The following is a 25,540-nucleotide window of genomic DNA, read 5'->3' as shown; positions in this document are numbered from 1 at the left end:
AATATAGGAAAGTCTATTAATCAAATTGTTGATAGAGTGGACACACTTGAACTTAAAACACAGTCAAATGAACATCTAATACAATCACTTTCTGATGAGTTATCTACCAAATCTGTTGCCATAAAAGAACTACAACTGAAATTAACTGATCTAGAAGCAAGAAGCCGGAGAAACAACATCCTGATAAGGGGTCTACCTGAGAACTATGATAATCAGGGCTTACTTTCTATCACAAAACAAATATTTGAAGCCCTTCTACAGCTGGATGGTGACAAGCCTGAAATAATCATTGAAAGAGCTCATCGTGCACTCCGTAAGCGCCAAGACACACTTATGCCCCGTCAAGTGTACACTAAACTTCTCAACTATCAGATTACACAACAGATCCTATCGTCTGCAAGAAAACACAACCCTTTCATGTGGAAAAATCATAAAATTACTTTTTCCCAAGACTTCCCTCTTGTCATCAAAGAAAATAGACGAAAAATGGCTCCATTCTGCTCGTATCTCATTCAAAGGAACATAAGGTTTCAGATGCGCTATCCCAATACACTAACGTTTTACAACAAGGAAGTTAAATATACAGCTACCACACAAGCGGAGGCAAAATCAGCCTTTATCAAGGCTTTTAATGAATCTCCAGCTGAATAATATGATCATGTGTCTCTGTATAGTAAAAGGTTTGGCATAGTTTGCTTACCTGCTGTTTGACTTGCAAATCCGTTCTTCAGAAATGTTGCAATGTCTTGCTGGTTCTAGGATGTCATAATCTTATAATCTTATAAATTTAATTCACATATATTAGATTTCTTCTCTATAGTAAAGGCGCGCTCGTTGGGAACAATCCTGGTGGTTGCTGTTTACAACTGGGACCTCTTAACAGGTAACGCTTCCGGGATCGCAAGCACTACGCTCTTGCTAATGCGAGGATTGTTTGGTCTTTCTCCACAAGCAAACTCTATTTGTCTTTGCTCCTCTGCAAACACGTGCGTTCGAGCTGTGGGGTGCTTCTGCAACCGGAACGGTTACGAAGGATGTTAGAAACAGAATATGGCTTGGATACTACGGCAGGCATCAATATCACTCTGCGTATATGTTTAGAGGTAAACAAGCTGAATGAAACACACTGTGACAATGGGAAAGAAAATATGACAGTCCTACACTCATTTACACCAAGTGCATTGCATTAGACTCCTGTTAGCATTTATATATATACCAAGCAAATCATTTACAAGCAATACAGCCCACTGACATGGCTTTTAGTCTGTCAGAATTGCTCACTAAAACACCATGCTTTCAAGTTCTGGTGCGAGACTGATGGCAAAGCATTACAGCATGTGAAATCATTTTTGTGTTTCTGCCATAGATTTCTGTTTAGATTCCATTTCTGGCCATGTCTGTGGTCTATGGGTCCAGTTCTTGACCAGATTAAACTTGTGTAATAGGTTTGAAAGGACAGTGGAGAAAATGAAGAGCAAGGGAAGGTAGGTCACTTGGAAGAGTAATTAAGAAATGAGCAAGATGGGGAAGAGGACTAAAACTATTAATTTCTCCCCAAACTAACATTGTATTTCTACAAGGATTTGGGAAACCTGGATTTTTCATGTCATATAGAATGTGAGGGAGCAAATTAATGATTAATGCAATCTCTTGCTCCTAGAGCTTAAATACATGTGTTTATGTGCTTCAGACGCTTGTCATTTATAACGGGCTGTCATATATTAAATGTAAGATGCCATAATTGTTGTTGTGGGACTATTGTATTTATTCTGATGAAGGGAAGTCATTCATACTGATTGTGTCAATTCATTTGATAATAGAAAAATCCCAGGTTTCACTTCGGGGTAAAGCTGTTATCAAATCTGATTTCTCTCTCCAACTGCCTTCATAATTCCTCGAAAGCAAGAAATATCTCTGTCTACTAGGTGAATAAAGATAAATAAAGTTGCTAGTTTTTGGTAGTTTTAGCACGTGATCAGATAATTTGTACAGAGTATGTGAAATTTATACTTAGAATGTATTTAGTCATATATTATAAGTAAGTCTTGAATATTGTTCAAATATTACCTTAAGCTGTTACACTTGCTACATGGTTCGCATAATTTTAGGTGATTGTTAAAATGTTTTATGTTTCATGGTTGTTATCTACGTGCAGATTTACTGTAACATTTAAAGATGTGTATTCTATAACTAATGCTTTTTATGTACACTTTGATAGTTTCTGCTTAGAGTCTCTCTCTTTTTTTTTTTTATTATTAAGGATAGGAAAGAAAAATTAGACTTCTTTTAGCTTGTTTAATTGAACAGACGTGTCAACATATCATTAATGTGGACATCTTCGTTTCTAACACAAACACACGTCACTTTACATTTAACTTTAGACTTGTAGGGTTGCTTGTTAAGTGTAATGCTAGTGATCTAGGATGACGATCTGCAGGAATAGTAATACCCTGTATATATGTATAGATTTGTTTTGGTTATTGCATGTATGTTTTTTTACTTCTTCTACTAAGGTGATGGGGTGGTTAGGCACCGGGGTCTATCAGAGGAAGTGTTTTGTTAAGAAGTATTTTGCTACCTCTACAGATATACTTTATTTTGTCTCAAAGTCTGTACCTTTGCTCTTATATTCGCACCTCACCCTGTTTAATCTTTGTTTAATATATTCTCAGCATTCTATATCACACTCTGTTTACTTAACTATCTCTCAACTCAATTTTGCTTCACTAATTCAACCTGTTAGTCTGTCTCCATGAGCTGGACAATTGATAGCTGGAATGTCAAAGGACTACAAAATCCTGCCAAAAGAAATTTACTACTTCACCTTATCTTCAAATCTCAGGCCAATATATGCTTCCTACAAGAGACACACTTGTCAAAAGAGAGTTGGGACAAATTTTCCTCCAAGAAATGGATTAGAACCATTATAGCAGATGGGGATAGTACAAACTCTAAGGGAGTAGCCATCATAATTAAGAATCAATTTCAGGATACCATAAACCTAGTCAGATCCGACAAACATGGCAGGTGGTGCTATTTTACTTCTACTCTCCCTGGCACAACTAATCCAGTTCTTTTTCTTAACCTTTATGGACCTTGCTTTCAACAACACACCTTCATTCTTGAAATCTATAATATTCTCAGTTCGTTTCCAAACTATCTCTATATAATAGGTGGTGATTGGAATGCTGTAATCAACCCTAACTTAGACCGCACCAGTAACTCGTTATCATATAACTTTCAAGCCTCGGTAGCTTTAGAAGAACTTATTTCAGACTTTTACCTTATCGACACTATTGCATTTAGTAACATCTTAACTAAGGACAATCTATACACCTTCTACTCTAATTGCCACAAATCTTGGTCACGTCTTGATTTTTTTCTAGTCTCCAATTTTTTCTCTAAGTTTAACAACACTTTCAGTAGCGAACCGAGATTCCTTTCTGACCATGCAAGAATTTCCTTTAAAACTATCTTTACGCGCACTGCTTTTTCCTACTCTAACTGGTCTCTTAATAACAATCTTTTACATAGCAAGGAGATTCTAAACAAAATTAACAATACACTCACTGACCTTTATTCTAATCTTGAAAACTCCAACATAACACCAGATAAACAATGGGCAGCGTGCAAGGCAGAACTAAGAGGATTTCTAATCAGTAAAGCCTCATTCTTCAAAAAACTCAGTAAAAAAAAAGAATCTGCCCTACTCATTACCCTGGCATCTCTTGAAAAAAAACAGAGAACACACCCTGACTCAAAATTAGAAGATTTAATTAAAACAACACGTAAAGAATTACTTGATCTACACTCTCATAACTACTCACTTCACGAACAAAGACTTATTGCTACTTATTCTGAATGGGCACAAATTCCCTCGAGAACTTTGGCTAGAATACTTAAAAATAACAATGGTGCTGCCAAAATCTCCATCCTTCTATATAAGGATAAACTTTACAAATCTGATTCTGAAATAATTCAACTTTTCCATGATCTTTATTCTGATATCTATAGCAAAAACGACCAAAATTCCTTAAACCCCCAAATAGAAATCTTTCTCAACTCAATTGCTGCCCCTTCCCTTAATTCAGATCAGGTGTCCTTATTATCCGCTCCGTTTAATATTCAAGAGATTCAAAATGTCATTAATAATCTCAAATTAGGCAAATCTCCTGGCCCAGATGGGTTTACCACTAACTTCTTTAAAACCTTTAGTTTAAAGATCGCCCCTATTCTTCTTAAGATATTCAACTTTATTATAAGAAATGGAATTACCGACCTTCACTGGAATATATCTAAAACGATTTTAATTTTAAAAATAATCATGACAAAACAGACCCTCACAGTTACAGACCCATCTCGCTTATCAATGTAGATATTAAAATATTTGCAGCTGTTCTGGCCAACAGACTCAAACAGATAATGCCATATATAATTTCTCAGGATCAAGCTGGTTTCATGAGCAACAGACATACATGGGATAATACTTTAACTCTAGACTCACTAATACATTTTACTAAAAGAGATAAAAATCCTTTGTACACCTTGACTCTTGATGCCTCAAAAGCGTTCGACAGAGTAAACTGGGTCTTCTTATTCTCCACCATGACCCACTTCAATATCCCTAAAACCTTTATAGATATGATCAGAATTCTTTATACAAATTCTTATACTTCCTTATATATTAATAAAAAAAGCTCTAACACGATTATGATTACTAATGGAACAAGACAAGGATGCCCACTTTCTCCTTTCCTGTTTAATATATTTATTGAACCCTTCTTCTTATATATTGTTCAGAATACACACCACACCATCCCCAGAATTCTGAATACACAAGTTGCCCTATCGGCCTTCGATGATCTAAATTTATACTTTCAGTATCCCAATTCTGACCTACCAAAAATTATAAATGCAATTAACAACTTCTCTAGTGTCTCTAGCCTTCAAATTAATAAGAAAAATCATTTATTCTCCCAATTAACCCCGACGCTCATAAACCTTTTTTTTTTCCCAGAATCCTCCTTTCATATCTCATATAGTATCAAATATCTCGGCATTAATTTTGAACACAACCAAGCCTCTGCTCTTCAAAACAATTTACTAAAATCCTGGGCTACTATTTGCCAAGACCTACAAAGATGGAAACTTCTTAATCTAGCTTTTCTTTCTAAAGTAGCCATTGTGAAGATGAATATTCTACGAGACTTCTTTATCAATTTAATGCTACCAATATAATGATATCAAATAATCTCTTCCTTAAATTTAACAATAACATCAAATTTCTCTGGTTTCCCAAGAGAGTCAGGATCTCGTACTCTAAACTTACTCTCCTCAAAGAGAAAGGAGGAGTGGGCCTTCCAAATTTTCATTTGTATTACACGATTATCTGCTCAAACAGGTTATTGTCCATTTCATACATGGATCCTAATCCACTCAGCCATACTCCTGCCTGGTTGAAGATATGGCACCGTCATGTCACCTCCAACAAAATCAACCCGAAAGCTATCCCATTTCTTTCCCATACCTCTCTATGACTCCAAATTACTCCCCTTATTGAAGCATAAAATTAGGTTATTTCAAAAATTGATCAAGGACATTAACCTTGAAAACATTCTCCCTTCTACAACCACTACACCTGAATCCAAATCTTAAAATTAACAACAATATGTTTGATCTCTCTAAGTTCTCCCTTATTAAGGACTTTACAGTTTGGGACCTCCTTAAACATAAGTCCCTATCGATCACAGAACTACGGCATCCCTCAAGGCCAATAACAAATACACAGTTATCCTTGAAACCATTTCCTCTCAAGTTGTCTACACTACACCTGATTCATTGGGAATCAATAAAATATCTGAAATTATCTCTACACTTTTAAATCCCAAAAAAAATGTCTCTTCCTCTTACAATATACTTAAACCATTATTAGATAATAATAATTGCCTTTTCTCCACCTTCTGGGACAATATAGGTTCTCCCATTACGGAAGATCAAAAACTTTTAGCCATAAAAACCACCCTTGAACTTGCTCCCTTCAAAAAATTATTATATACCCAATTGATGTTAAATAACAATGCGTATCACTCACCTGTAATACTCAACAAATTTAATCCTAACAACTCCGCTTGTTCTTGTTGCCCTTGCTTGAGAGCAGATCTTCTTCATATTATGTGGCACTGTAATCATTCCTATAAACTATGGTGTTCTCTCAAAGTGCGACTAAAAGATGGGTTACTATAACTCCACTCTCTCTTGGCAAACAGCCATACTGAATATTCCCCTTTCCAAAATGCCTAAACTTCACCTTCACATTCTCATCACCCTCTGCTCTTTAATCAAACTCTACATCACTAATAACTGGATAGATCGCACAAAATTGTCATGGCAGGGTTTCAAAGAGATGGCATTAAAATATATATCAGCTCAAAAATTCATTATCAATGGTCCTAGAAAGAAAGCCTATTTCGCCAATCTATGGAATTGCCTATTAGATGTAATTCTAGTTGACTAATACCTTGTTCATTTCATATGTGACATTCCTTTGCAATTTCTTGTCCTATCTATCTTCCACTACAAGTTTTACCCAACGGGGTGTTTATATCTTTCTTCGTCTTACCTCTTTAATTCTTTCTTTTGATACTGCTCTTATACATTTAGGTAGCATGGGGTTTCTATTTTTGTTTTTGTAAATAGTGTTTCTTTTTTTTTTTTTAGTGGTCTTCAATGCCTCCAGCTTTATATTTCTCCTAATGCCTCTTATTTTAGAATTGTATTCTAGTACTGTTTGTAATTCTTTATTCAGGTTCATCCACATGGTTTTCAACCTAGAATGTTTTGTATTTCTATTCTGTTTGCATTGAACTTATTTTGAAAACAATAAAAAAATTATTTGAAAAAAAAAAAACTGACCAATTTCGGGGCCAGCTCGAGTTGTAGTAACCGAGCAAAAATGATTTTCCACAACAAAATGAGAACTTAAGATAGAACAAAGGCATGCTTTGCCTTAAAATACAATATAATCCTGTATGTAACATAATAGAATTATTTATTTGACTCATCAGAAAAACTTTAGGATTCAGCAATATCCTCACTACTTCTGTTGAATACCCACTGCAGTTTGGTCAATTAGCATCATGGTGAGAAAATAAGATTCAGAGACAGGTATGTCTGTGATGAAAAGGACCTCATTACTGGCTCTTTACCACATCTCTGAATAAAAAAAATTGACAATGCTTGTGATCTCCCTGGTGGCTTATGTATCACTTTAGCAAAGGCACCACCCGACAAACACACATACACACACTACCACATCCCCGACCCCATGTGACTGCCATGTATTGATGATGGTCACTTTTCCTCTTAGAGTAAAAATTTACTGTACCAAGCAGTTAGCTGTGTGCATGCTGAGGGAGGGATGGAGGGCACATGGCTAAACAGCATTAGCTCTCTTGACTGCTGCATTAGCATGTGGCATTACCCATTAGACGCCACTGTCTATGCTGAAGGATCCACATGGGGAAACCCTCAGTGGTAGAGCAGTCTATGAGCCCCTGCAAGTGTTTGAGGGTTGGGTGAAGAAGCTGTGGTCATTATAATGACATTTTGCTCTGGGGTTTGAAGTTATAGTCCTGACTGGGAGTCGTATGTGAGGCTGCATGAGGAATTAGTTGGAAAGAGTTATGCACAGAAGGATGAGAGACTGTTTCTTGATAAAGCAGTCTGCATATAAGGAAACCATGTAAATGTCAACACTTACTGGACACTATCTTGCCTTTTTGATTGTGAAGCAGTGGTGTTTGTTCCAATGGAATTTGTTAATAAATCAACCAGTTTTGCTGGACATAGTTTGAATGTAGTTGAGTTTCCTCTTGATTGCAGTGGCTGCAAGATTACATCATAAGATCATAGGATCATAGAAGGTTACTAGGCGAATGGCCCTGGGACTCTTACAAACCTAGCCAAGAGTTTATTCCAAAAAAAGAAACCTTAGTCAGTACCTGTCACCCCTGTCAGTGAGGAACACAGGTGGAACCCCTGGGACAAATTTGTGGTTTCCCCATCCACTCATCAAAGTTGTGCTTGAAGAGGGTCAGCAACATACTCTGTTTGACATATATGGGAAGTCTGCTCCAGAGATGGGGCAGCCTCTGGGAGGCAAACCTGTCTCTCCAGCAGATTTTGTTAATGTTGCATATTAGATTTAGGCCTTTTGAGTGGGTAATGTGCGAGGAGTTAGACTTATGGATATGGAGCATCTCTGGTAGGGCAGGGTCTGTGATTGCCTTGTACGCGAGACACAGATCACCTCTGAGCAATCTGTATGATATCGAGTAGAGTGATAATGATTTGAACCTGTCCACATAGGACAGGTTTTGGAGGCCATGGATTCTCTTTGTGAATTATTTCTGTGGCCTTTCCAGCTGTTGCCTGTGTTTATTATTCTCCAGTTGATCAAATGGTAAGCCTTTGCCTAGTGGCTGTTGTTTGTGGAGACAATTGTTGATAGATTTTATGAGCCCAGAATAGTGAGTGATTAATCTTTGTTCTGGTTTTCACAATATGTTGGAAGTTTATAGTTTGATCTAGCCATATGACAAGATATTTAAATGCCAATATAGTCTTGATAGAGAGGTAATTATGGTCTTTGATAATTGATACACAATGGTTTTAGCTAGATCTTGTTGAGTTCCAAAAATTATGTGTTTGGTTTTTATGGTGTTAAGCAGAAGATTTTAGGTAGTGAGGCTATAAGACAGACCAAGAATGTGTTCTTAGAGTTGCTTTTGCATTTAAGAGCGGTTGTTGGTGGGCCTAAGAGAGATCTAAAGATGAACATGTCATCTGTACTTAAGATGAAGAATTCAAAGTAAATTTACCACAGGACTTCCCCTGTACTACTAATGGAAAGTGACAGTTCCTAAATGCTTTATCCCATGCATGGATCCCTTCAAATTATTTATGGTTTAATTGAAGTTATTCTTACTAGGGGTAATATATAATTATTGACCATGGAATGGTAAGGCCAATCCAACCCCAAATGGGACAGGTTAATTAAAGCACCAAAAAGGAAATTGGCTAGGCTTAAAATATCCCACAATGTCCGCTAGCCGTGTAATTACTTGTGAACCTATGAACCTATGAAACGAGTTTATGAAAAGAGAAAGGAGTAGTGGTGCTAAGACGGGACCTTAAGGGACTCCATTGTGAATAGGGCATTTGGCAGAGATGGAATTACTGATTTTTACCAATTACATCCATTCACAGCTTTGTGGTCATGCAGTGTTAACATACCTGCAGAGTTTGGCCACATTAGTGTTATCTTGCATCATGCTTCTGACCATGTGCATCTTGCTACTATTGATGGGCATCATGCTACCCTGCAGCCCTTCCATGCCCTTCATGTGTTGCCTGCAGTTTGCTGTCTTGTGTTCTTTCTAGCTACCATTTTTTCCCCATGAAATTGTCCCAGAGAATGGACATAGCCTCTTCAGGACCAGATTGTGGCAGGGATGTAATATGGTGCAGCAGGGGTGCAAAATCTTTACTCCTGGCAAATGGCAGGCAGGGGGACTTTGAGGGGACCCCCCCTTATAAAGTGAAAGCCTAGTAAGCAGTGCTTGCATAAGTGTAATGACCTGAAGAAGTGTCACACACACCTCCTCCGGGAAGGAGAAAGACTTAGAGAGGGAGAACTACCCCTGTTATTGTAATCATTCTGTTTTTTTTACATTATCACTGCAAATTAGGCTTAGTATCTGTAGCTATAAATACTTTCTGCTATCAGAGGTATACTCTACTCACTGCTTGTTGTTTGTAGCAGCACAGGAGGCTGAGTACCACAGGATCACCTAGCAGAGGAGGCGGATAAAACTCTCCAAGAAGCAGGGTAAATGTATTGTGCTGGTGACAGTAAAGTAATATTTTAATAAACATTACAATATATAACTGAACAGCTGTATTTATGTAATTTTTGTTTTCCTTTTTTTCAGATTTTCCAGTTCGCATTTTATTATTTTTTATTGTTATATTGTTTTTTTTCATTTAATGTAATAGGGTGATAACCTGTAGAATGTATAGCTAAACAGTTACATTTGAGACACTATTATATTCTTATGATAAAAAAACAATGAGCTCTGGGGCAGGACAAGAGAGCTAAAAATTGATAAAGTTAGTTCCGGCATTACATTGTTGAGATACGAGTTAGCTGCAACACAGCTTAGTCAAACTCATATCAAGTCCAAAGCGCCAACACTGCTTTTTTCCATATCATCTTCTATTATTTTACTATTATATTCTTATTTTGTCGTTTTCTGTTTATTTTACTTTGTTTCGTTTCTTTAGATATAATATTTTAATAGACTGTACTACATGTGTCAGCAGTTGTTTTGTGCCATTCAGTTATTCATTTTCTTTCTTTTTTATTATGTCACTATGTTTGAGTTAATGTTTTTTTCTGTAAGATCATCCATGGTGTAGGCAGAGGTAAGTTGGGGCCATCCTCTTCTATAGCAGGCACTACTCCAACTGCTGGGTCCCTAGCAGTCAATAGGACTGCCTCTCATCAAGACAGGGGTACAAGACATTGCTCTTTAGAGCAGCTTATCAGGTAAACACTAGTGGGCATTGTAGCACCTGAGCTGGTACATATAACGAGGACCAGGGAATGCCAGTATTGTCTCAAAAAATGTGAAAGAGGGGGAAGCTGCATAATGGCTGTATTGAAATAGGAGTAAGGCAGACTGGAGGGTGACCATCCATCTGCTTCTGCTGCCTATGCCTGTGGAGTTGTCATCAAACATAACACAATAAGTGAGAGATTTCATTAGGTAGCTTGAGTTGTTGGGACCCTTTATACTTGACAAGCATGTACCGCCTCAACATTACATTAGCTTAGTTTTCTTTATTTTTATTTAACTTGTGTTGACAAGCTTAGCCCCACTAGTCAGCATCCTCTTTTAAGGGGAAACTTGACGTGGTATTTATACTGACTATAAATAACTAGATAACACTGAAATATTAATCCTGATGAGGCATGAAGTATCACCCATGTATATGAACTTGGGCAACCACATACACAGAGGCAAGGCTTGTTTAGTGAAAAGTTAATCCTAGTAAGGTAGATGCTGGACTCAAAATCTGCAGGGTTCCTTTGCAGGAAAGGCTGAAATGCAGATATTTTATTATCGTTAACCACTGGGCAAGGGAGATGAAAGCCAAACATGTAGATGACTGAATGATGGCTTACAGGAAATCCAGAGTATCAAATGGTTGTCACTTCAAAAAAAAAATACATCAGCTGCTAACCATCCTTGATGGTAGAAACAATGTATGGAACAGTGAAAAACTAAACTGTGGGAGCCTCAGGTTCTACTACTTTTAAGACTGCAGTAGTCAGAGGTCAGATGTGATGGCTAAAAAAACAAACAAAAAAAAAAAAAAACAAGAAAGCTGTTAAACTGCTGCATGAAGGCAAAGCAGGTGTGTCTAAGTGACTTATTCCAGAAGACCTGCTCTCAGTGTGTTACCTCTTACACTGAGAACAAATCTGGCCCCTGGTATAAGCCTTTTTTATAGAGAGCTCTTACACCTAAGTCACTTACATTGAGAGGAAACCTTTTGTAATCAGGGCAGACTTACATTGAGCACAGATCTTTTGGAATCTGGCTATTTGGGGTGGAGGGATTTGTCACTCTATGATAAAATGAGCAAATTCAGACGATATAGGCTAGGTGTGTGTGACAGAGGAAAGTTTAGATTATTTCCTCTCAGATATGAAGAGAAGATTGAAGGTTATGCCTCAGCAATATACCTGAAGGATAGGTGATCACTCAACTGTGACAGAATATCAGACATGAAAGGACAAGAAATGGGGAACTACACATTTGAGACAGCTAGTCCCCACAGGATGGCTGGAGTAAAGGCCTAGATATCAGACATAGATTTCTCTTCAATGGGAATACTTTCTGTGTATCTTTAATTGTAGGTATATCACAGGCACTGGAAAATAGTCTGAGAAACCCATGGCCAGAATGGTTGCATTTCCCACATTTGCCCCTCTCTGCAAGTAATATTTTAATACAGGTTCCTTTCAGGTTGTCAGTTCCCAGTTATTAATTTTAATTTGCTCGAGTATGTTTGCTCACTACATTGTTTTTGCATGTTTGTTTGCTTGCTGTATATTATATAGTAATACATGTAAGCTTGACCTTTATACTTTAAAGTTGACTCCCTGAGACTGAAGTGCTTCAGCGGAAGTATGAGGTATTAGTTGTTGAACAAATGCTTGAGGTATTAGTTGTTGAACAAATGCTTGAGGTATTAGTTGTTGAACAAATGCTTTCCGATTTTTTAAATTTTGTTCTGCTGTAAACTAACCAACAAACTCACAGAGCTGCCTTCAATAGTATTCTGTATATACTGCTTCTAGAAAGACAGTCAACCAGTTTTTGTGATTTATGAAAATTCTGACTGAGGCACCGACAAGGGAAGGGAATGATATAGCAGAAGTAATGCTTGACATGTGCTTGCTAGAACATTAAGCTGACTTAAAAAATCTGCAGAGAAAATACAAATTTACGTTGTTTAAAGTAGTAAGTATCTAATTTCTGGAAATGAGCATAATTTTAGATAATAAATTATCTCTAAACTAATTACAAAAATCATATTTTATGAATGAATAGTGCTGGGATTTCAGAACCACTGTTAATTTTTACCATTTGTTTTACTAAACCTCTAGCATTGTTTACCCTCTTTCGTGCACTCACTTTCCTCTCTCTTTGTTTTTCTGTATGCATTTGCTCTTACATTATTACATGGTGGGGAGGTAACAAGATATTGGTACTGCTTAGCATAATGGGTGTGTAACTATCTGTACTAAGTACAGATATGATTTACAGCTGACGAAAAAGGAACTCATATTAATAATAACTCTGAGTTATTTGGAGAAATAGTATTCTTAATATTCAGCTATGGAATATGATGCTCGGTACAAGAATCTGCTTTTTGCATCTGAAAATGACCATGGAGATATTTACGAAACTGAGAGTGATAAAGCCACTGCAGAGAATGTATCCAGATTCAAATCTCATGCAGGTATATATTTGTATATATTCTGCTACCATGTAAGAACAAAAGAACAGAAACATTTAGAGGACAGATAAGTATCCTGTCAATAACTGTAAACACTATGTAAAATGGGGCTTATTTCACTTTTCAGTTTTCATCAGTTGTATGTGATAAGTTATATGATTTGTTTCTTATATGAAATATAGCATTTCTGAACAAAGGTTGAGAAATCATTATGGTTATTTATGCTATATATTATTTTTCTATAATAGGTTGCAAGGGATAATATTTCAGACTGAGAAATCTTGAACATTTTTTGCTGTTATAATGAGTCAACATTCCCATTTTTGCTGTTCATGCTTAAAAAAGATAAACAAAGTTTATACAGCAATGGTCTGACCGTATTGTGTTTTACTAACACTATCTGTAACTCCCATACTGTATTTTCTTTTGCAGTTAGTTAAGTATCTGGAATGATGAAATAAATACGTAAATATTTCCAAGAGTTCTACATATTTTCTTGAATATGTCTAAGAAAAGACTTGGAGAATTCAAATATTTTACCTTTAATGGACTTAATCTCATCTTTAGCAGTAATTAAAAGATGCAGCCCTGAAATATGATGGCACAGTGGTGATTTGGTTTGCTTGGTTTTTCAGAGGCAGATCAAAAAAAGTGGTATAGTGTGGTACACTCATAAGCAGAAATCACTATGGCATACCAAATGTAATTGCATATGTTAATGTGGATTATACAGACATATGTAAAATACAAAATGTGCTATTTATTCTTATAAAATATGTGGCCTAAATCAAGGTGCAACAGAAAAGATGACAGTCAGAGACCACAATTATGCTGTATTTAATCTTCAGAGGCCTTTATCACTTCATTTTCTGTGATGAACTCTAAAGGTATTACACCTCTTCTGTGACAGACTGGCTTCCAAGATGTTAAACAGACATTTTAGATATTTTCTGCATATGAACTGGTCTGTTCACCTGCTTCAATGCATTAATATCTATTCTCATTCACAATTTTTCCTGCAACAGTTGCATGAATGCATGTCTGTAATTATGTTAGTGTGCATTTCATGTATGCTATAGTTTTATAATGCTTCTTAAATGTAAGGATGCACCTCTTTCATGAACGCTACAGTTTTAGATGTATATGATAAGTTATATGATTCATCTCTTGTATGACATATAGCATTTTGTAACAAAGATTGAGAAAATCTTTATGGCTATTTACAGTATATGTTATTTTTCTATAGTAGATTGCAAGGGCTAATATTTCAGACTGAAAATTTTAAATGTGCCTTATCTGTATCTTAATTGCAATTAGTTAAGCTGGGCAGAAAGTTTGCATGAATCATTTTATTGTATCTTTGTAATCATTTCACCAGATGCTATGTCTTATTCCTAATTATGTGTGCTTTTACAGTAATTAGAATTTTTGTAGTTAACTGTACTGTGCAAAAGAGTGTTCCTCATTGTGTAACATTGTGTATCTGTTAGTTTTGCTTATATACTTTAAGGATAATTTCTGTCACACATAAGGCTATGAAGATTACAGGGAACTGTAGAAATGACCTGCAACAAACCATGTTTTGGAAAAAGTGTAAGATTTTAAAAAGTCAGCTTTAACATATCACATCTGAAGTATTTATATAATTTTAGTGCATGCTGTATTGATACCTTTTAGCTCCCCTGTTTGTGTGTGTGTGTGTGTGTGTGTGTGTGTGTGTGTGTGTGTGTGTGTGTGTGTGCTTGAGTGACTTGTGAACAAACAACAGGTGTACAAAGTCTACAGAAAGTTGTATATAAGGGATAAGCAGTGTGTGTGTGTGTGTGTGTGTGTGTGTGTGTGTGTGTGTGTGTGTGTGTGTGTGTGTGTGTGTGCGCATGTGTCTGTCCGTAACTTCTGAACACATCCACTGTTTAATCAAAGCATGCAAAGTCTACTGGAAAATGTGTGTAAGTTCTAAGCAGCATGTGTGGGCTGATGGGGTTACAGTTAATCTATTGTTGTGCAGATTCATTTATATTTTTTTATTTACAAAGCATTTTTATTTTGTTTTTCTATTAAACATGAAAAATCAAAATATTTCAAACATACAATAGATGCTGAATAAATAACTATTTACACTGTATACACTCTCATCTATGACAAACATTTGCTTTATCCTTCATTTAAAATTTTCATTGCATCCCTGATAGAACATGAGTAAATGTCACTCTTTAGTCATTATTCATGTAAGTCCTTGATGTACTTTAGACTAAGGCTGGTTATGGGCTAAGGGCTAAGGGCTGTTTGACTGCATTATATATATATATATATATATATATATATATATATATATATATATATATATGTGTGTGTGTGTATGTATATATATATATATATATATATATATATATATATATATATATATATATATATATATAGATCCAGGACTATTGAACAAAAGTTCAATAGTTTGAATCCACATTCACCGAACACACTTTAGCGAAAGCGCTTTTTGCTGAAAAAGCGCTTTCGCTAAACTATGTTAAAAAAACAAAAAAAACAAAAAAAATTAAACTAATGTTTATGCAGGGGGGCAAGCCACCCTGTGCCCCCCACACCCACCTACTTTAATATTCTCACTCCAAGATCGCACTACAGTGGGGAAAATGAATATTCCCTTATCCACACCATAGTACGATCTCCGCAGCAGTCATTTCCCCACCACTCCCTCTAGCTGCAGGCATACTTCCATGAAAGTGCTTTTTCGGTGAAAAGCACTTTCACGGAAGTATGCCCAGCCATATGAGGTTTGGCGAAATGGTCGTTCGGGGATTTGTCCGGATCCCATATATATATATATATATATATATATATATATATATATATATATATATATATCCTATGAAAGCTGTTAGGATGCAGTCCTGTCTTACCAGCACGTATTGCTATTATAATTATTACTGAAGGAAGCGATTCCTTTATTTAAAATAAACATAAATATTCACTGTGACCTAACATAAGAAATTTATGTTAAAAATCAAAAAGAAAATAATTTTAAAAGTAATACAAAAAAAATGTTACCACCATAAGTACCCTTTACATATAACTCTTTAATAGTTAATTAAATTAATAGCATGATTCTTTAATATATTGATTGCACTAATGAAATAATTTAGCCATGGCTCTCCATTAAAATAAATGAAAAATCTCACCTAGGAATAAGATATAATGCTATTCATTAGCCTGGCTTCTTATGTTCTACATACCTCAATCAGCAACAGGTCACGGCTAGCCACTCCATGCCCTGGTATTGTGCCACATAAGCAAGAGAAAACTGTTCTTGGAGATGTCTCTTCCCATTGGTTAGTCAGATGAGAACAGATTGTCAACTAAGCAGCCAAATCAGTTACAACAAGCTTTAAGTGCTTACAAGGTTTAGCCATCACATCTGACCTCTGACTACTGCAGTCTTGCATATTCATAAATAACTTCATTTACAGGAATTTAGTTAACAAATGGTAATGGCTGGATCAGCTGAAGTACACTGCTGATGCTCAGGTATACTGTTTTCCATATTTTTTCCCCTTCCACTTTTTCCATAGCAAGCTCCATCAGTAAGCTGACTGGTTGCCAAAAATCATCATATCCTGTAGAGTCAATAAATATGAAGGTAGAAGGCATTTTAGGTGATAGTTTAATAGTTTTCTTCATTTATATAGGTCTGATTTGTGATAAATGCAGAAAGCAAAGGCATGAGGCTATGTCCTTTGTTATGGGTGAGGTTGTGATGCTTTATCCTTTCATGTGAGATTAGTTAGGCACGTAAAAATTATGTCATGAAATATTAAACATGTGCAACCTTGTAAGTTGGAATAAGCGTATCATAGTTTAGTCTCTGAAATGGTTAGTCTTCAGGAAATACATCTTTCTGACGTAGAGCATAAAAATAGGCTAGGTTAACCCTGTGTACCCCCATGTGGAGGAGTTCACCGTTATTTTCAAATACTAACTGTGCATGGCCAGCATTAGAAAAATAAAAAACATGTATTAAGGATGAACCATGCCTCATGCAAATGTGATCTCACAGTAGAGCCAATACAATTTTAAAATATTCTGGCAAATGCTATTTCACTCAATCTGCCTTTGGGTAATGTGCTTAGGGATGATCGACATTCAGACTTAAAAAGATTAAGCTTTCAGCACTTGCCATAGAAAATCCCAGTTAATGGAGTCAAAGGACTTTGTAAAGCACTGTTTTGGGTGTTGCTAATTGTCAGATAATCTTATAAACATTATATAAGTATCTTAATAAAGCTGAGATGCCATGTCTGCATTTAACAACCCTTCTTAGGTATGACCTTGGTCTCTACCAAGATCAGAGAACAAGTCTGTAAATTTGAAGGTCTGAGACGTACGTCCCTTCTTCCAGCAAGGATACTATATTCACTACTTTTACATGGTATGGTATTGGTGAACAAGGCTAGCAAGGATTGTGTTATTTCCCTCTCCATTTTCTGATATAATTCAGCCAGGATACCATCTGGACCTGGGGATTTTCCCCCTTTTCAGGGACCTTATCTCTTGTTTTTCTGCTATGAGGGAAAAGGGTCATCCCATACATTTCTTCCATTCTTCCTGCAAAGAGGCAATATAATCTATATTCACCAGTATCCAAACCACTACGTTAAACAAACTCCAACAGGCTTACCATAAGATAGCTAGATTCATAACAAACCCACCTCACAATACACATCACTGTCTACCCCTCTCATCCCTACACTGGCTAGAATTCCCCAGTATGTTGTTACTTTCTCAGCTACAAATACTTCATTTCATTCTCTACAAACCTTCATCTTGCCAAGCTCTCTCTGCCCTCATCTCTATCAACACACCTTTTCGCACTCTCGGTACTTCTAATCAGTAACATCTACACATCTACCAACCAAAAAAATCAGTAGGCAAACTCTTATATAAATACTCCATAGCCCAAACATGGAACAAACTGCCTTGTGAAATATGTTCCACCATTCACCCTGCTCACTTTAAGGAAAAACTCAAACTCCATCTGCTCAACACCAGAATCTGTCCTTGTACAGCCCCGACCTAATCTATTTCTCTCCCTCCTAGGCTGACCCTCCTCTCTACTAACCCTCACCCCCTTCTCAACATAATGATCTCTCTGCTGAGGGTAACAATCTCTTCTGTGTTCTCATATCTCATTCAATCAATCTGTGTGTAAATATTGTAAATAATCTCTACTCTGTAAACATACGGTAAATATAACACAAATGTTTTGCTTCCTTTCTTTTTGTATTTTGTATTACTCTTGACTAATCTTTTAACATTGTATCATATGTTAATGTAACTGTTCCATTTTATTTCTTGTACTGCCTGTATTGGAGCTTTTCTCCTTGGGTCTCTACTGAAAACGGGCCAAAAGCCCAGCTGGAGCAACCCGGTTAACAAATGTCATTAAATAAATAAATAAACTAAATAAGTAATAATCGTATTCTTGTCATGTATTATGTATGGATGTCATGGGGGCCTGATACAAGGTTATGTAAAAATCTGCAAAAACTGCACTGATGTCTTGTGCTGAGCAGTAGCAGGTAATTTCTCTATCCCTCAAAGACCAATAGCACAGATCTGATTACGTTCTTTCAAACATTGTGCTAATACTTCAGGGGAGTTGATTTGTTGTATCCATTGATATAGTTTTAACCTCTCATGACTGATGTTTTTGCGCATATTTTATTCCCTTTATCTCTCTTTTTTAAGTTACTGATTTGACCTTGCAAGTTGTCCTCTAGTTTATTCAGCAATCTGATATGGTGAGCATAGTCCAATAAATTTAACTTAAAAGTATCCCATGCCTGCAAAATCAGGATGGAAAATCCCAGGAAGTCTTGCCAGAACTGTATAATCCACATACCCATGGCCTCTACTGTTCAATTTTTTTTATTAAGAGGGACATATCTTTTTTATTTTGTATTTTGGGAAAACACTCTTCCTTGTCGTCCTATATTACCATATTATAGTCAGACAAAGCCACTGATAAAATTTCTACTGATATTATCCCATCCAATAAATGGTGGTTGATTAGGAAAACATCTGATCTGCTTGCAACTCCTGTTTGTGCTTTGAAAAAGATGCAGCCCAGTTCTGTTTGATGCAGGACTTTCCATATGTCTACCAGAAAAACTTCCTTCTGTCACCTTAAATAATTGTGCATGTTATTCCAGTCATTATTTCCCAGATGGCACCCTGTCCAGGGTGTTAGCTAATACCAAGTTAAAATCCCATCCTATAACAGTTGGAAGATAATGGACCGGATTTATGAAAGCTGGCACGGAGTGCAAGAAGAGTGTAGGAGCTCACGCCGGCAATATGTTTGCCGTGTGATCCAGGTACAGCTGGCAGGGGCGTGCACGAGAGCTGCTAAAGCTACTCTTGCACGGACAGCATCATGGTATGCAAATGACCTCATTTGCTGGTAAAAGCCATGCAAATGAGGTAAATTTGCAATCCAGGAAACACTAACCTGTCCGTGGAAGATTACTGTTCGTAACGGAGTACAGTTCTGCAAATAGCTAAACGGAGTTATGACAGCTCCAAATAAAGGATGCATACAGTTGAGGAAGCATGCCAATGGCCAAATATAAGGCCATTGGCATTTATAAATGTTTAAAAATATAAAAATTTTACTTCTTTTCCCCCGATCTCCAATGTTTAAGCATAGCACATCACCGCGCAAATGTGCAGCACTTATAAAAGCAAGAAAATAATTAAAAAAAAGCCAAAAATAGGCATTTTCACTAAAAAGCCTATTCTGCCATGCAGTTGGATAGCAGGCTGAAGACAACATGGCCACTGAGTAGTGGTTGCTAAGGGGGGGAAGCTCAGTGTGAGAAATGTAACCATGCATTAGTAGGCAATCCTATGCAAATGAGGATAAGGATAGTGAATCCCAATTTTCCCCAGCATGTGAGCCATGTCCCAAGAGTGTAAGAGTAGGAGTAGGTGAGTAGTAGAGTAGAATATAGGTAACCATGAGGGGGTGTGTTAGACAGACTGCAAGCTAACTGGAGCACAGTGGCTTATGTTTGCTTTGAGTTGCTCAGGATTGCAAGAGGCATGCCTACAGTTGTCCTGTTTGAAAACTTCAGACCAAAGGTGCACAATGGTAAAAGATAGGAAACTCCTTGCAAACATGCAGACGGCATCTGTGTACGTGTGCGTGCGTTTGCGCTTGTTTGTACAATGCTTCCCCTGGGCGGAAACAGAAAGGCAAAAGGAAGGAAAAGAAGTAGAAGGAAGTTAAAAAAGGAGAACTAGCAGACCTGCCAGATGAAATATATCAGAATCAGCCAATTACACAGGCAGCAGTCTAGCCCAGCCCAGCACTTTAAACTCTGCAAACAGCATTCCCCCCTGTTTTTTCTCAAGAACTCTGCAACACTGCAGTATACGAAGAAGGAAAGCTTAAAAAGCTTAAGTCAGACAAAATGTTAGGGGCTGCTCTTGCTATCATAAACCAACATGTGCAAGGTGGTGAGGGTGGTGATGTTGTGAATGCTGCTGAGCAACCCACAGTGAGGAGATGGAGAAGAGTGTACAGACCCAGGGTAACCTACTAGGGGCTACATGAGCTGGAGATAGTGGAGTGCTATAGGGAGGACAGAGACCTCCTACAGCAAATTGTTCAGCTGTGACGGCCACGCCTAACACACGGAACCAACAGAGAGGAACCCATCCCAGTGGATACCAAGGTATGTGTTGGCCTAACAATACTAGTTACAGGTACCTTCCAAAGACCAACTGGTGAGATGATGGGGATTTCACAGGCATCAGCATCCAGGGTACTCCACCATTTCCTGGATGCCATGTCAGCACATGTCGGTGACCACGTATAATTCCCCAATTCCGGTGAGGCATTAGCCAGCAATATGTGTCTTTTCCACCAAATAGCAGAATACCCTGAGGTAGTGGGTGCAATAGACTGCACGCACATATGCATCAAAGCACCACCCGGTGAGCAGGATAGGGTCTACATCAACTGCAAGGGCTTCCCCTCCATCAACTGCCAGGTTGTGTGCGATGCCCAGGGCATAATAATGAATGTGTGTGCTGGCTACCCTGGAAGTTATCACGATTCCCACATCTGGCATCTGATGCAGCTGTACCAGAGATTTGCCAATGGGGACATTCCTGATGGTCATCTAGTAGGGGATGCTGGATACGCACTGGAGCCGTGGCTGATGACACCCATCAGAAATGCACACACACCTGAACAAGAACTTCATAATGAGGCACACGCACAAACAAGAAACATAATAGAGCATGTGTTTGGGATGCTCAAGTCACAGTTCTGGTGCCAGGACACATTTGGTGGAGCCTTGCAGTACTCACCAACTACACGTACCCAAATTGTTATGGTATGTGCCATGCTACACAATCTGATCCTGTGGAAACAGCTGCAGCAGGAACACCATGGAGCAGGGCCAAACAGCCCCCCACCATTGCCAAGCCTGCACAGGCACAGAGTGACTCAGAGGAGGAACAACCTGAGCCTGCCTCAGTAGGCAGAATGAGGCATGCCCAGTATGACCTGGCCTTGGCAAAGAGGCAACACATACTGCATACACTGACTCAGTAGGAACCCTGCAAATGACACTGCTCTCTGACTCGCACATACAGTAAAAGGGATGCCTAACTTGACACTACCTGTTTTCAAATATGTATAGGGAGTGTACTATGTGCATCCAACATAGGCAGCCCTGCAGCACCACCTGAGATGTGAGTGCCCTATTTTAAACAATATAAAGCACTGCTAAGCACATTTTACCAGTATTGAGCATATTTAAATACAATTGTGCATAGCTGTGCACTGCGCTAAACAGCGCAAAGTTGGGCAACATCGGGCAATGTCGGGCAACGTTGGGCAACGTCGGGCAACGTTGGGCAATGATGGGAAATGTTGGGCAAAGTTGGGCAAAGTCAAGCAAAGTAAACACACCCACACCTGCTTTACTGTTCCTTAACCAGTCAGATCTGCCCAGCAGGAAAATAAAAAGCAGTGACAGGGCTTGAACTCAGGATACTGTGCACTATAGTCATAATACTGAACCACTAAGCCATGACAGCATTTCACTGGCACAGACACAACTTAAGTCACTCACACATACCAGTTGGGGGGGGGGGTCACATACCTAACAGTCACAGCCAGCAGGACAATTGTAGACAAACGCAAACACAAACAAATTCTGTATCATGCCCTCTGAAGAGGCATATGAGTAACCTCCACCCAGGCCTATGCAGATAGATAACAGCAGGCCAGGCAGTGTGATGTGGGTTGGGTAGGCTATGAAGTCACAAATTAATATGCATGTAATTGGAAGCTAAGGTCTGTAGTACAGTGGTATGCCTCAAGCCAATATGATAGGCAGCAGTACAGACTGAAATGGATTACCTGACATAGCAGTGCAGGCCTAGCAAATGTGTATAAGTGTCAGGTGTACCCCTCATCCTATGTACACCCACAGTAGCAATCAGGTGTGCCCCCCGGGTAGAAATGTACAAATAATAGCTGTCCCCCCTGTATGTTGAAATGTTGATAAGTCTATGAAAATTGACTCATGGAAGCCCTACAGGCACAGCGTGCTTCCTGTCGATGTACAACACAAAGGTGAGCCCTGAAGTAAAAAACAACTTGAATTTTCACACACATATATAGTATATATATGCCCATAGTGGGCATGTTCACACACACAAACAAATTTAGCAAATGTCAGTCAACATACTGAACGGTCATACTGGGCATGCTCACACAAACAAACAAAGCAAATTTCAGTCAACAACATACTGAAAGGTCATACTGAACATGCTCACACACTTAGGCCATGTCTGAGTACAGCAGTGGGCCACACATATCTGGCAGTTGCAATTCCTACTCCAGACACATGTCACTATTCACCAATCCTGCCTTGCGCACACAGTGATATGAAAATAGACCCATATAATATATTGGACCCCTGTCATAATCAAACTATGTAATATAAGTACTTAAGTTGTTCAAAGAAAGTGAAAATCCAAAGAAGATCAATAAATCTCCGATCAGTATCATCAAGAAACAATGAGCACTCCTAACATTATCCAAGCCATGTTCTGGCAAAAATATTGCCAAAGATTCCATAGAGAATCATGAAGCTTTCTTTAGTTATGTCATAAATATCAATGTAAACTCATATATGTTCTGAGTCAGTGCAAAGTGTAAATGAATACATGTACATGACTGACATTGCCAACATCTTGTCAGACAGGTTCATACATATTTACCCCCCTCTCACTGACAAAAGGGCCCATTACCATACCTGGAGATTGTGAAAAGCCAGAAATCACATATACAATGGTTAAACAGCTCTATCCAAACCTAAAAACACAGTGTCTATGGGATGACATGGTGTCCCTGGTTGTGTTATATGTGAACTCCAAAACAAACAGACCCTGCACCTGAACAGTCTGTTGAGACTCACCCTCTGTACAGGATATGAAACTGTTGAATGGGTTACAGCAACGTTTGGCACACTCCACAAGTGTTGGTGCACAACAGACCATGGGAACTATTGTCTTATAAGCCTAATAAGCCTGATCTGCAAGGCCATGGAGTCTATCATTATGGAACTTATAAACAGAGCTACTGGGAGCCTACAGACACCCATCCCTACCCATTTTAGTTTGGTCAGGGGCAGATCATGGTCCCTAAACCTGCTAGAGAGTTTTCAAGGCAGTTCCCAGGACATACATCAATGAAATGAGATCCACATGGCCTACATAGACCTTGAAAAGCCCTTTTCTAACATCCCACACACATGTCGTATCTACAAGATCAACAACCTGTGCATAAGCACTTATGTCATCTGATGGATTGCACAGATAGATCCTACAAGGTAAGAACTGTGGTCTCCCTGTTGGACTGTAAGCTGGTAACAACTGCTGTCCCCCATGGCTCAGTCTTGGGACCCCTCCTGTCTCATGTATACTTTTCAGAAATACAGTCAAACACACGAGGGCTATGGTTAGCAAAGTTTGTGGATGACTGCAAAAAGGTTGTCATAATCAATGCTTGGGACAACAGAGACATCCTTAAAAAGGGTCTCAGTCAGACAGATGTGGTGTCAAAATGATGGCCTCGAGCTACAGTCATACAAATACCACATAGGTGGCAACACCCTAAATATGGAGGTAATAATAAGGGATCTATGGACACATGTGGATAGTCATCTCTACTCCCAGAAACACATTCACAAAGTGGGTAGAAAATCATGCTATGTGTTCCCACAAATTGCCAAAGTCTTTGCATGTAGGTCAAAGGGGGTTCCTCTACTCATCAGTCATCAGACCCATCAGAGAGTACCACGGCACACTTGATATGAATCTGACTAGGCACCTTCAGCAGCTGGAAAGACCACTGAAGTATCTCAACAAGAGGATTTCTGGCCTCAAACAGTTGCCCCATGCAACAAGACTGAAGTAACTCAATCTGTACTCTGTTGCATACTTTCTACTTAGGCGATCTCTGCCCAACACACAGGTCCATGCCCAATGCAGTACATGCTCTATCTGAAGTAAACCCAAGCTCACCGTGCCACATGCTCTAAGGATATAATCATCACAACAATAAATAGAACATGTTGGAGGGATACATTATTAACTCACAAACTTCCCTTGCTTTGTTACAGGCTCCCATCCTACATTAAGCTGAGTCCCTCACTGACACTCTTTCAGAAGAGCTTTGGTGAGTGTATGTGAAACTGAACTGTCACACCATGGATCACTTCATCAGCTCTACTACACAGAGGCATAGGGAACTAACCCCATATGTGTTGATAGCTGCACACTCTGGCCATACTAATATATGCCTTCGGGCAGATAGCCTATTACCTACCTATGTACCTATATATATATATATATATATATATATATATATATATATATATATATATGTAGGGGGAACACAGTATAATAAGCCAAAGATGGATGGGCAGAGATGTGTGCAAGAGGGTTACCATGACAGGGAGTCATCCAGGACTGTCCCACCCAGCACACATCCCAATGGCACAAAAGACATGAGGTGCACATCTCTCCCACTGTACATAACAACCACCAGTATCTGTAAGCATTACAGTGTATGTGGTGCATGTGCCTGCTGTACAACATGACAGTACAATGAAGTACACATCTACTATCTGTAGACATGTACCTGTCACATAGGTTCATAGGTATGCAGTAGACTATCTTCACAAAGGCATATATTAGCCTAGGCAAGTTGTGCAGCTTTCACCACCCCACTGATTAGTCTCCTATGCCCTAGTTCTAATAGTTAGTACCCTAAGCCCCTTTCTAGTGGGGCTGCTGATGTGATGCCTGGCGTGAATTGTCTGTTTCCCATCCACTCATCAAGGTTCCT

The 25,540-nt window shown here is 38.3% G+C and overlaps 1 protein-coding gene across 1 annotated transcript in view; it reads left to right on the top strand.

Annotated features, from left to right (window-relative positions):
• Positions 1 to 12,805: 12,805 nt before the first annotated feature.
• LOC122808708 (hepatic lectin-like) overlaps positions 12,806 to 25,540 on the top strand; it is a 634,431-nt gene continuing 621,696 nt past the window's right edge. The window contains exon 1 of the mRNA XM_044079696.1: positions 12,806 to 13,095. Coding sequence (XP_043935631.1) covers positions 12,972 to 13,095 — 124 coding nt within the window. The 5' untranslated portion in view covers positions 12,806 to 12,971. The remainder of the gene's footprint in view (positions 13,096 to 25,540) is intronic.

The sequence above is a fragment of the Protopterus annectens genome, chromosome 8.part0, assembly GCF_019279795.1.
Source record: "Protopterus annectens isolate FY-2018-M chromosome 8.part0, PAN1.0, whole genome shotgun sequence".
NCBI lineage: Eukaryota > Metazoa > Chordata > Ceratodontiformes > Protopteridae > Protopterus > Protopterus annectens.
This window is presented reverse-complemented; position numbering and strand designations above follow the sequence as displayed.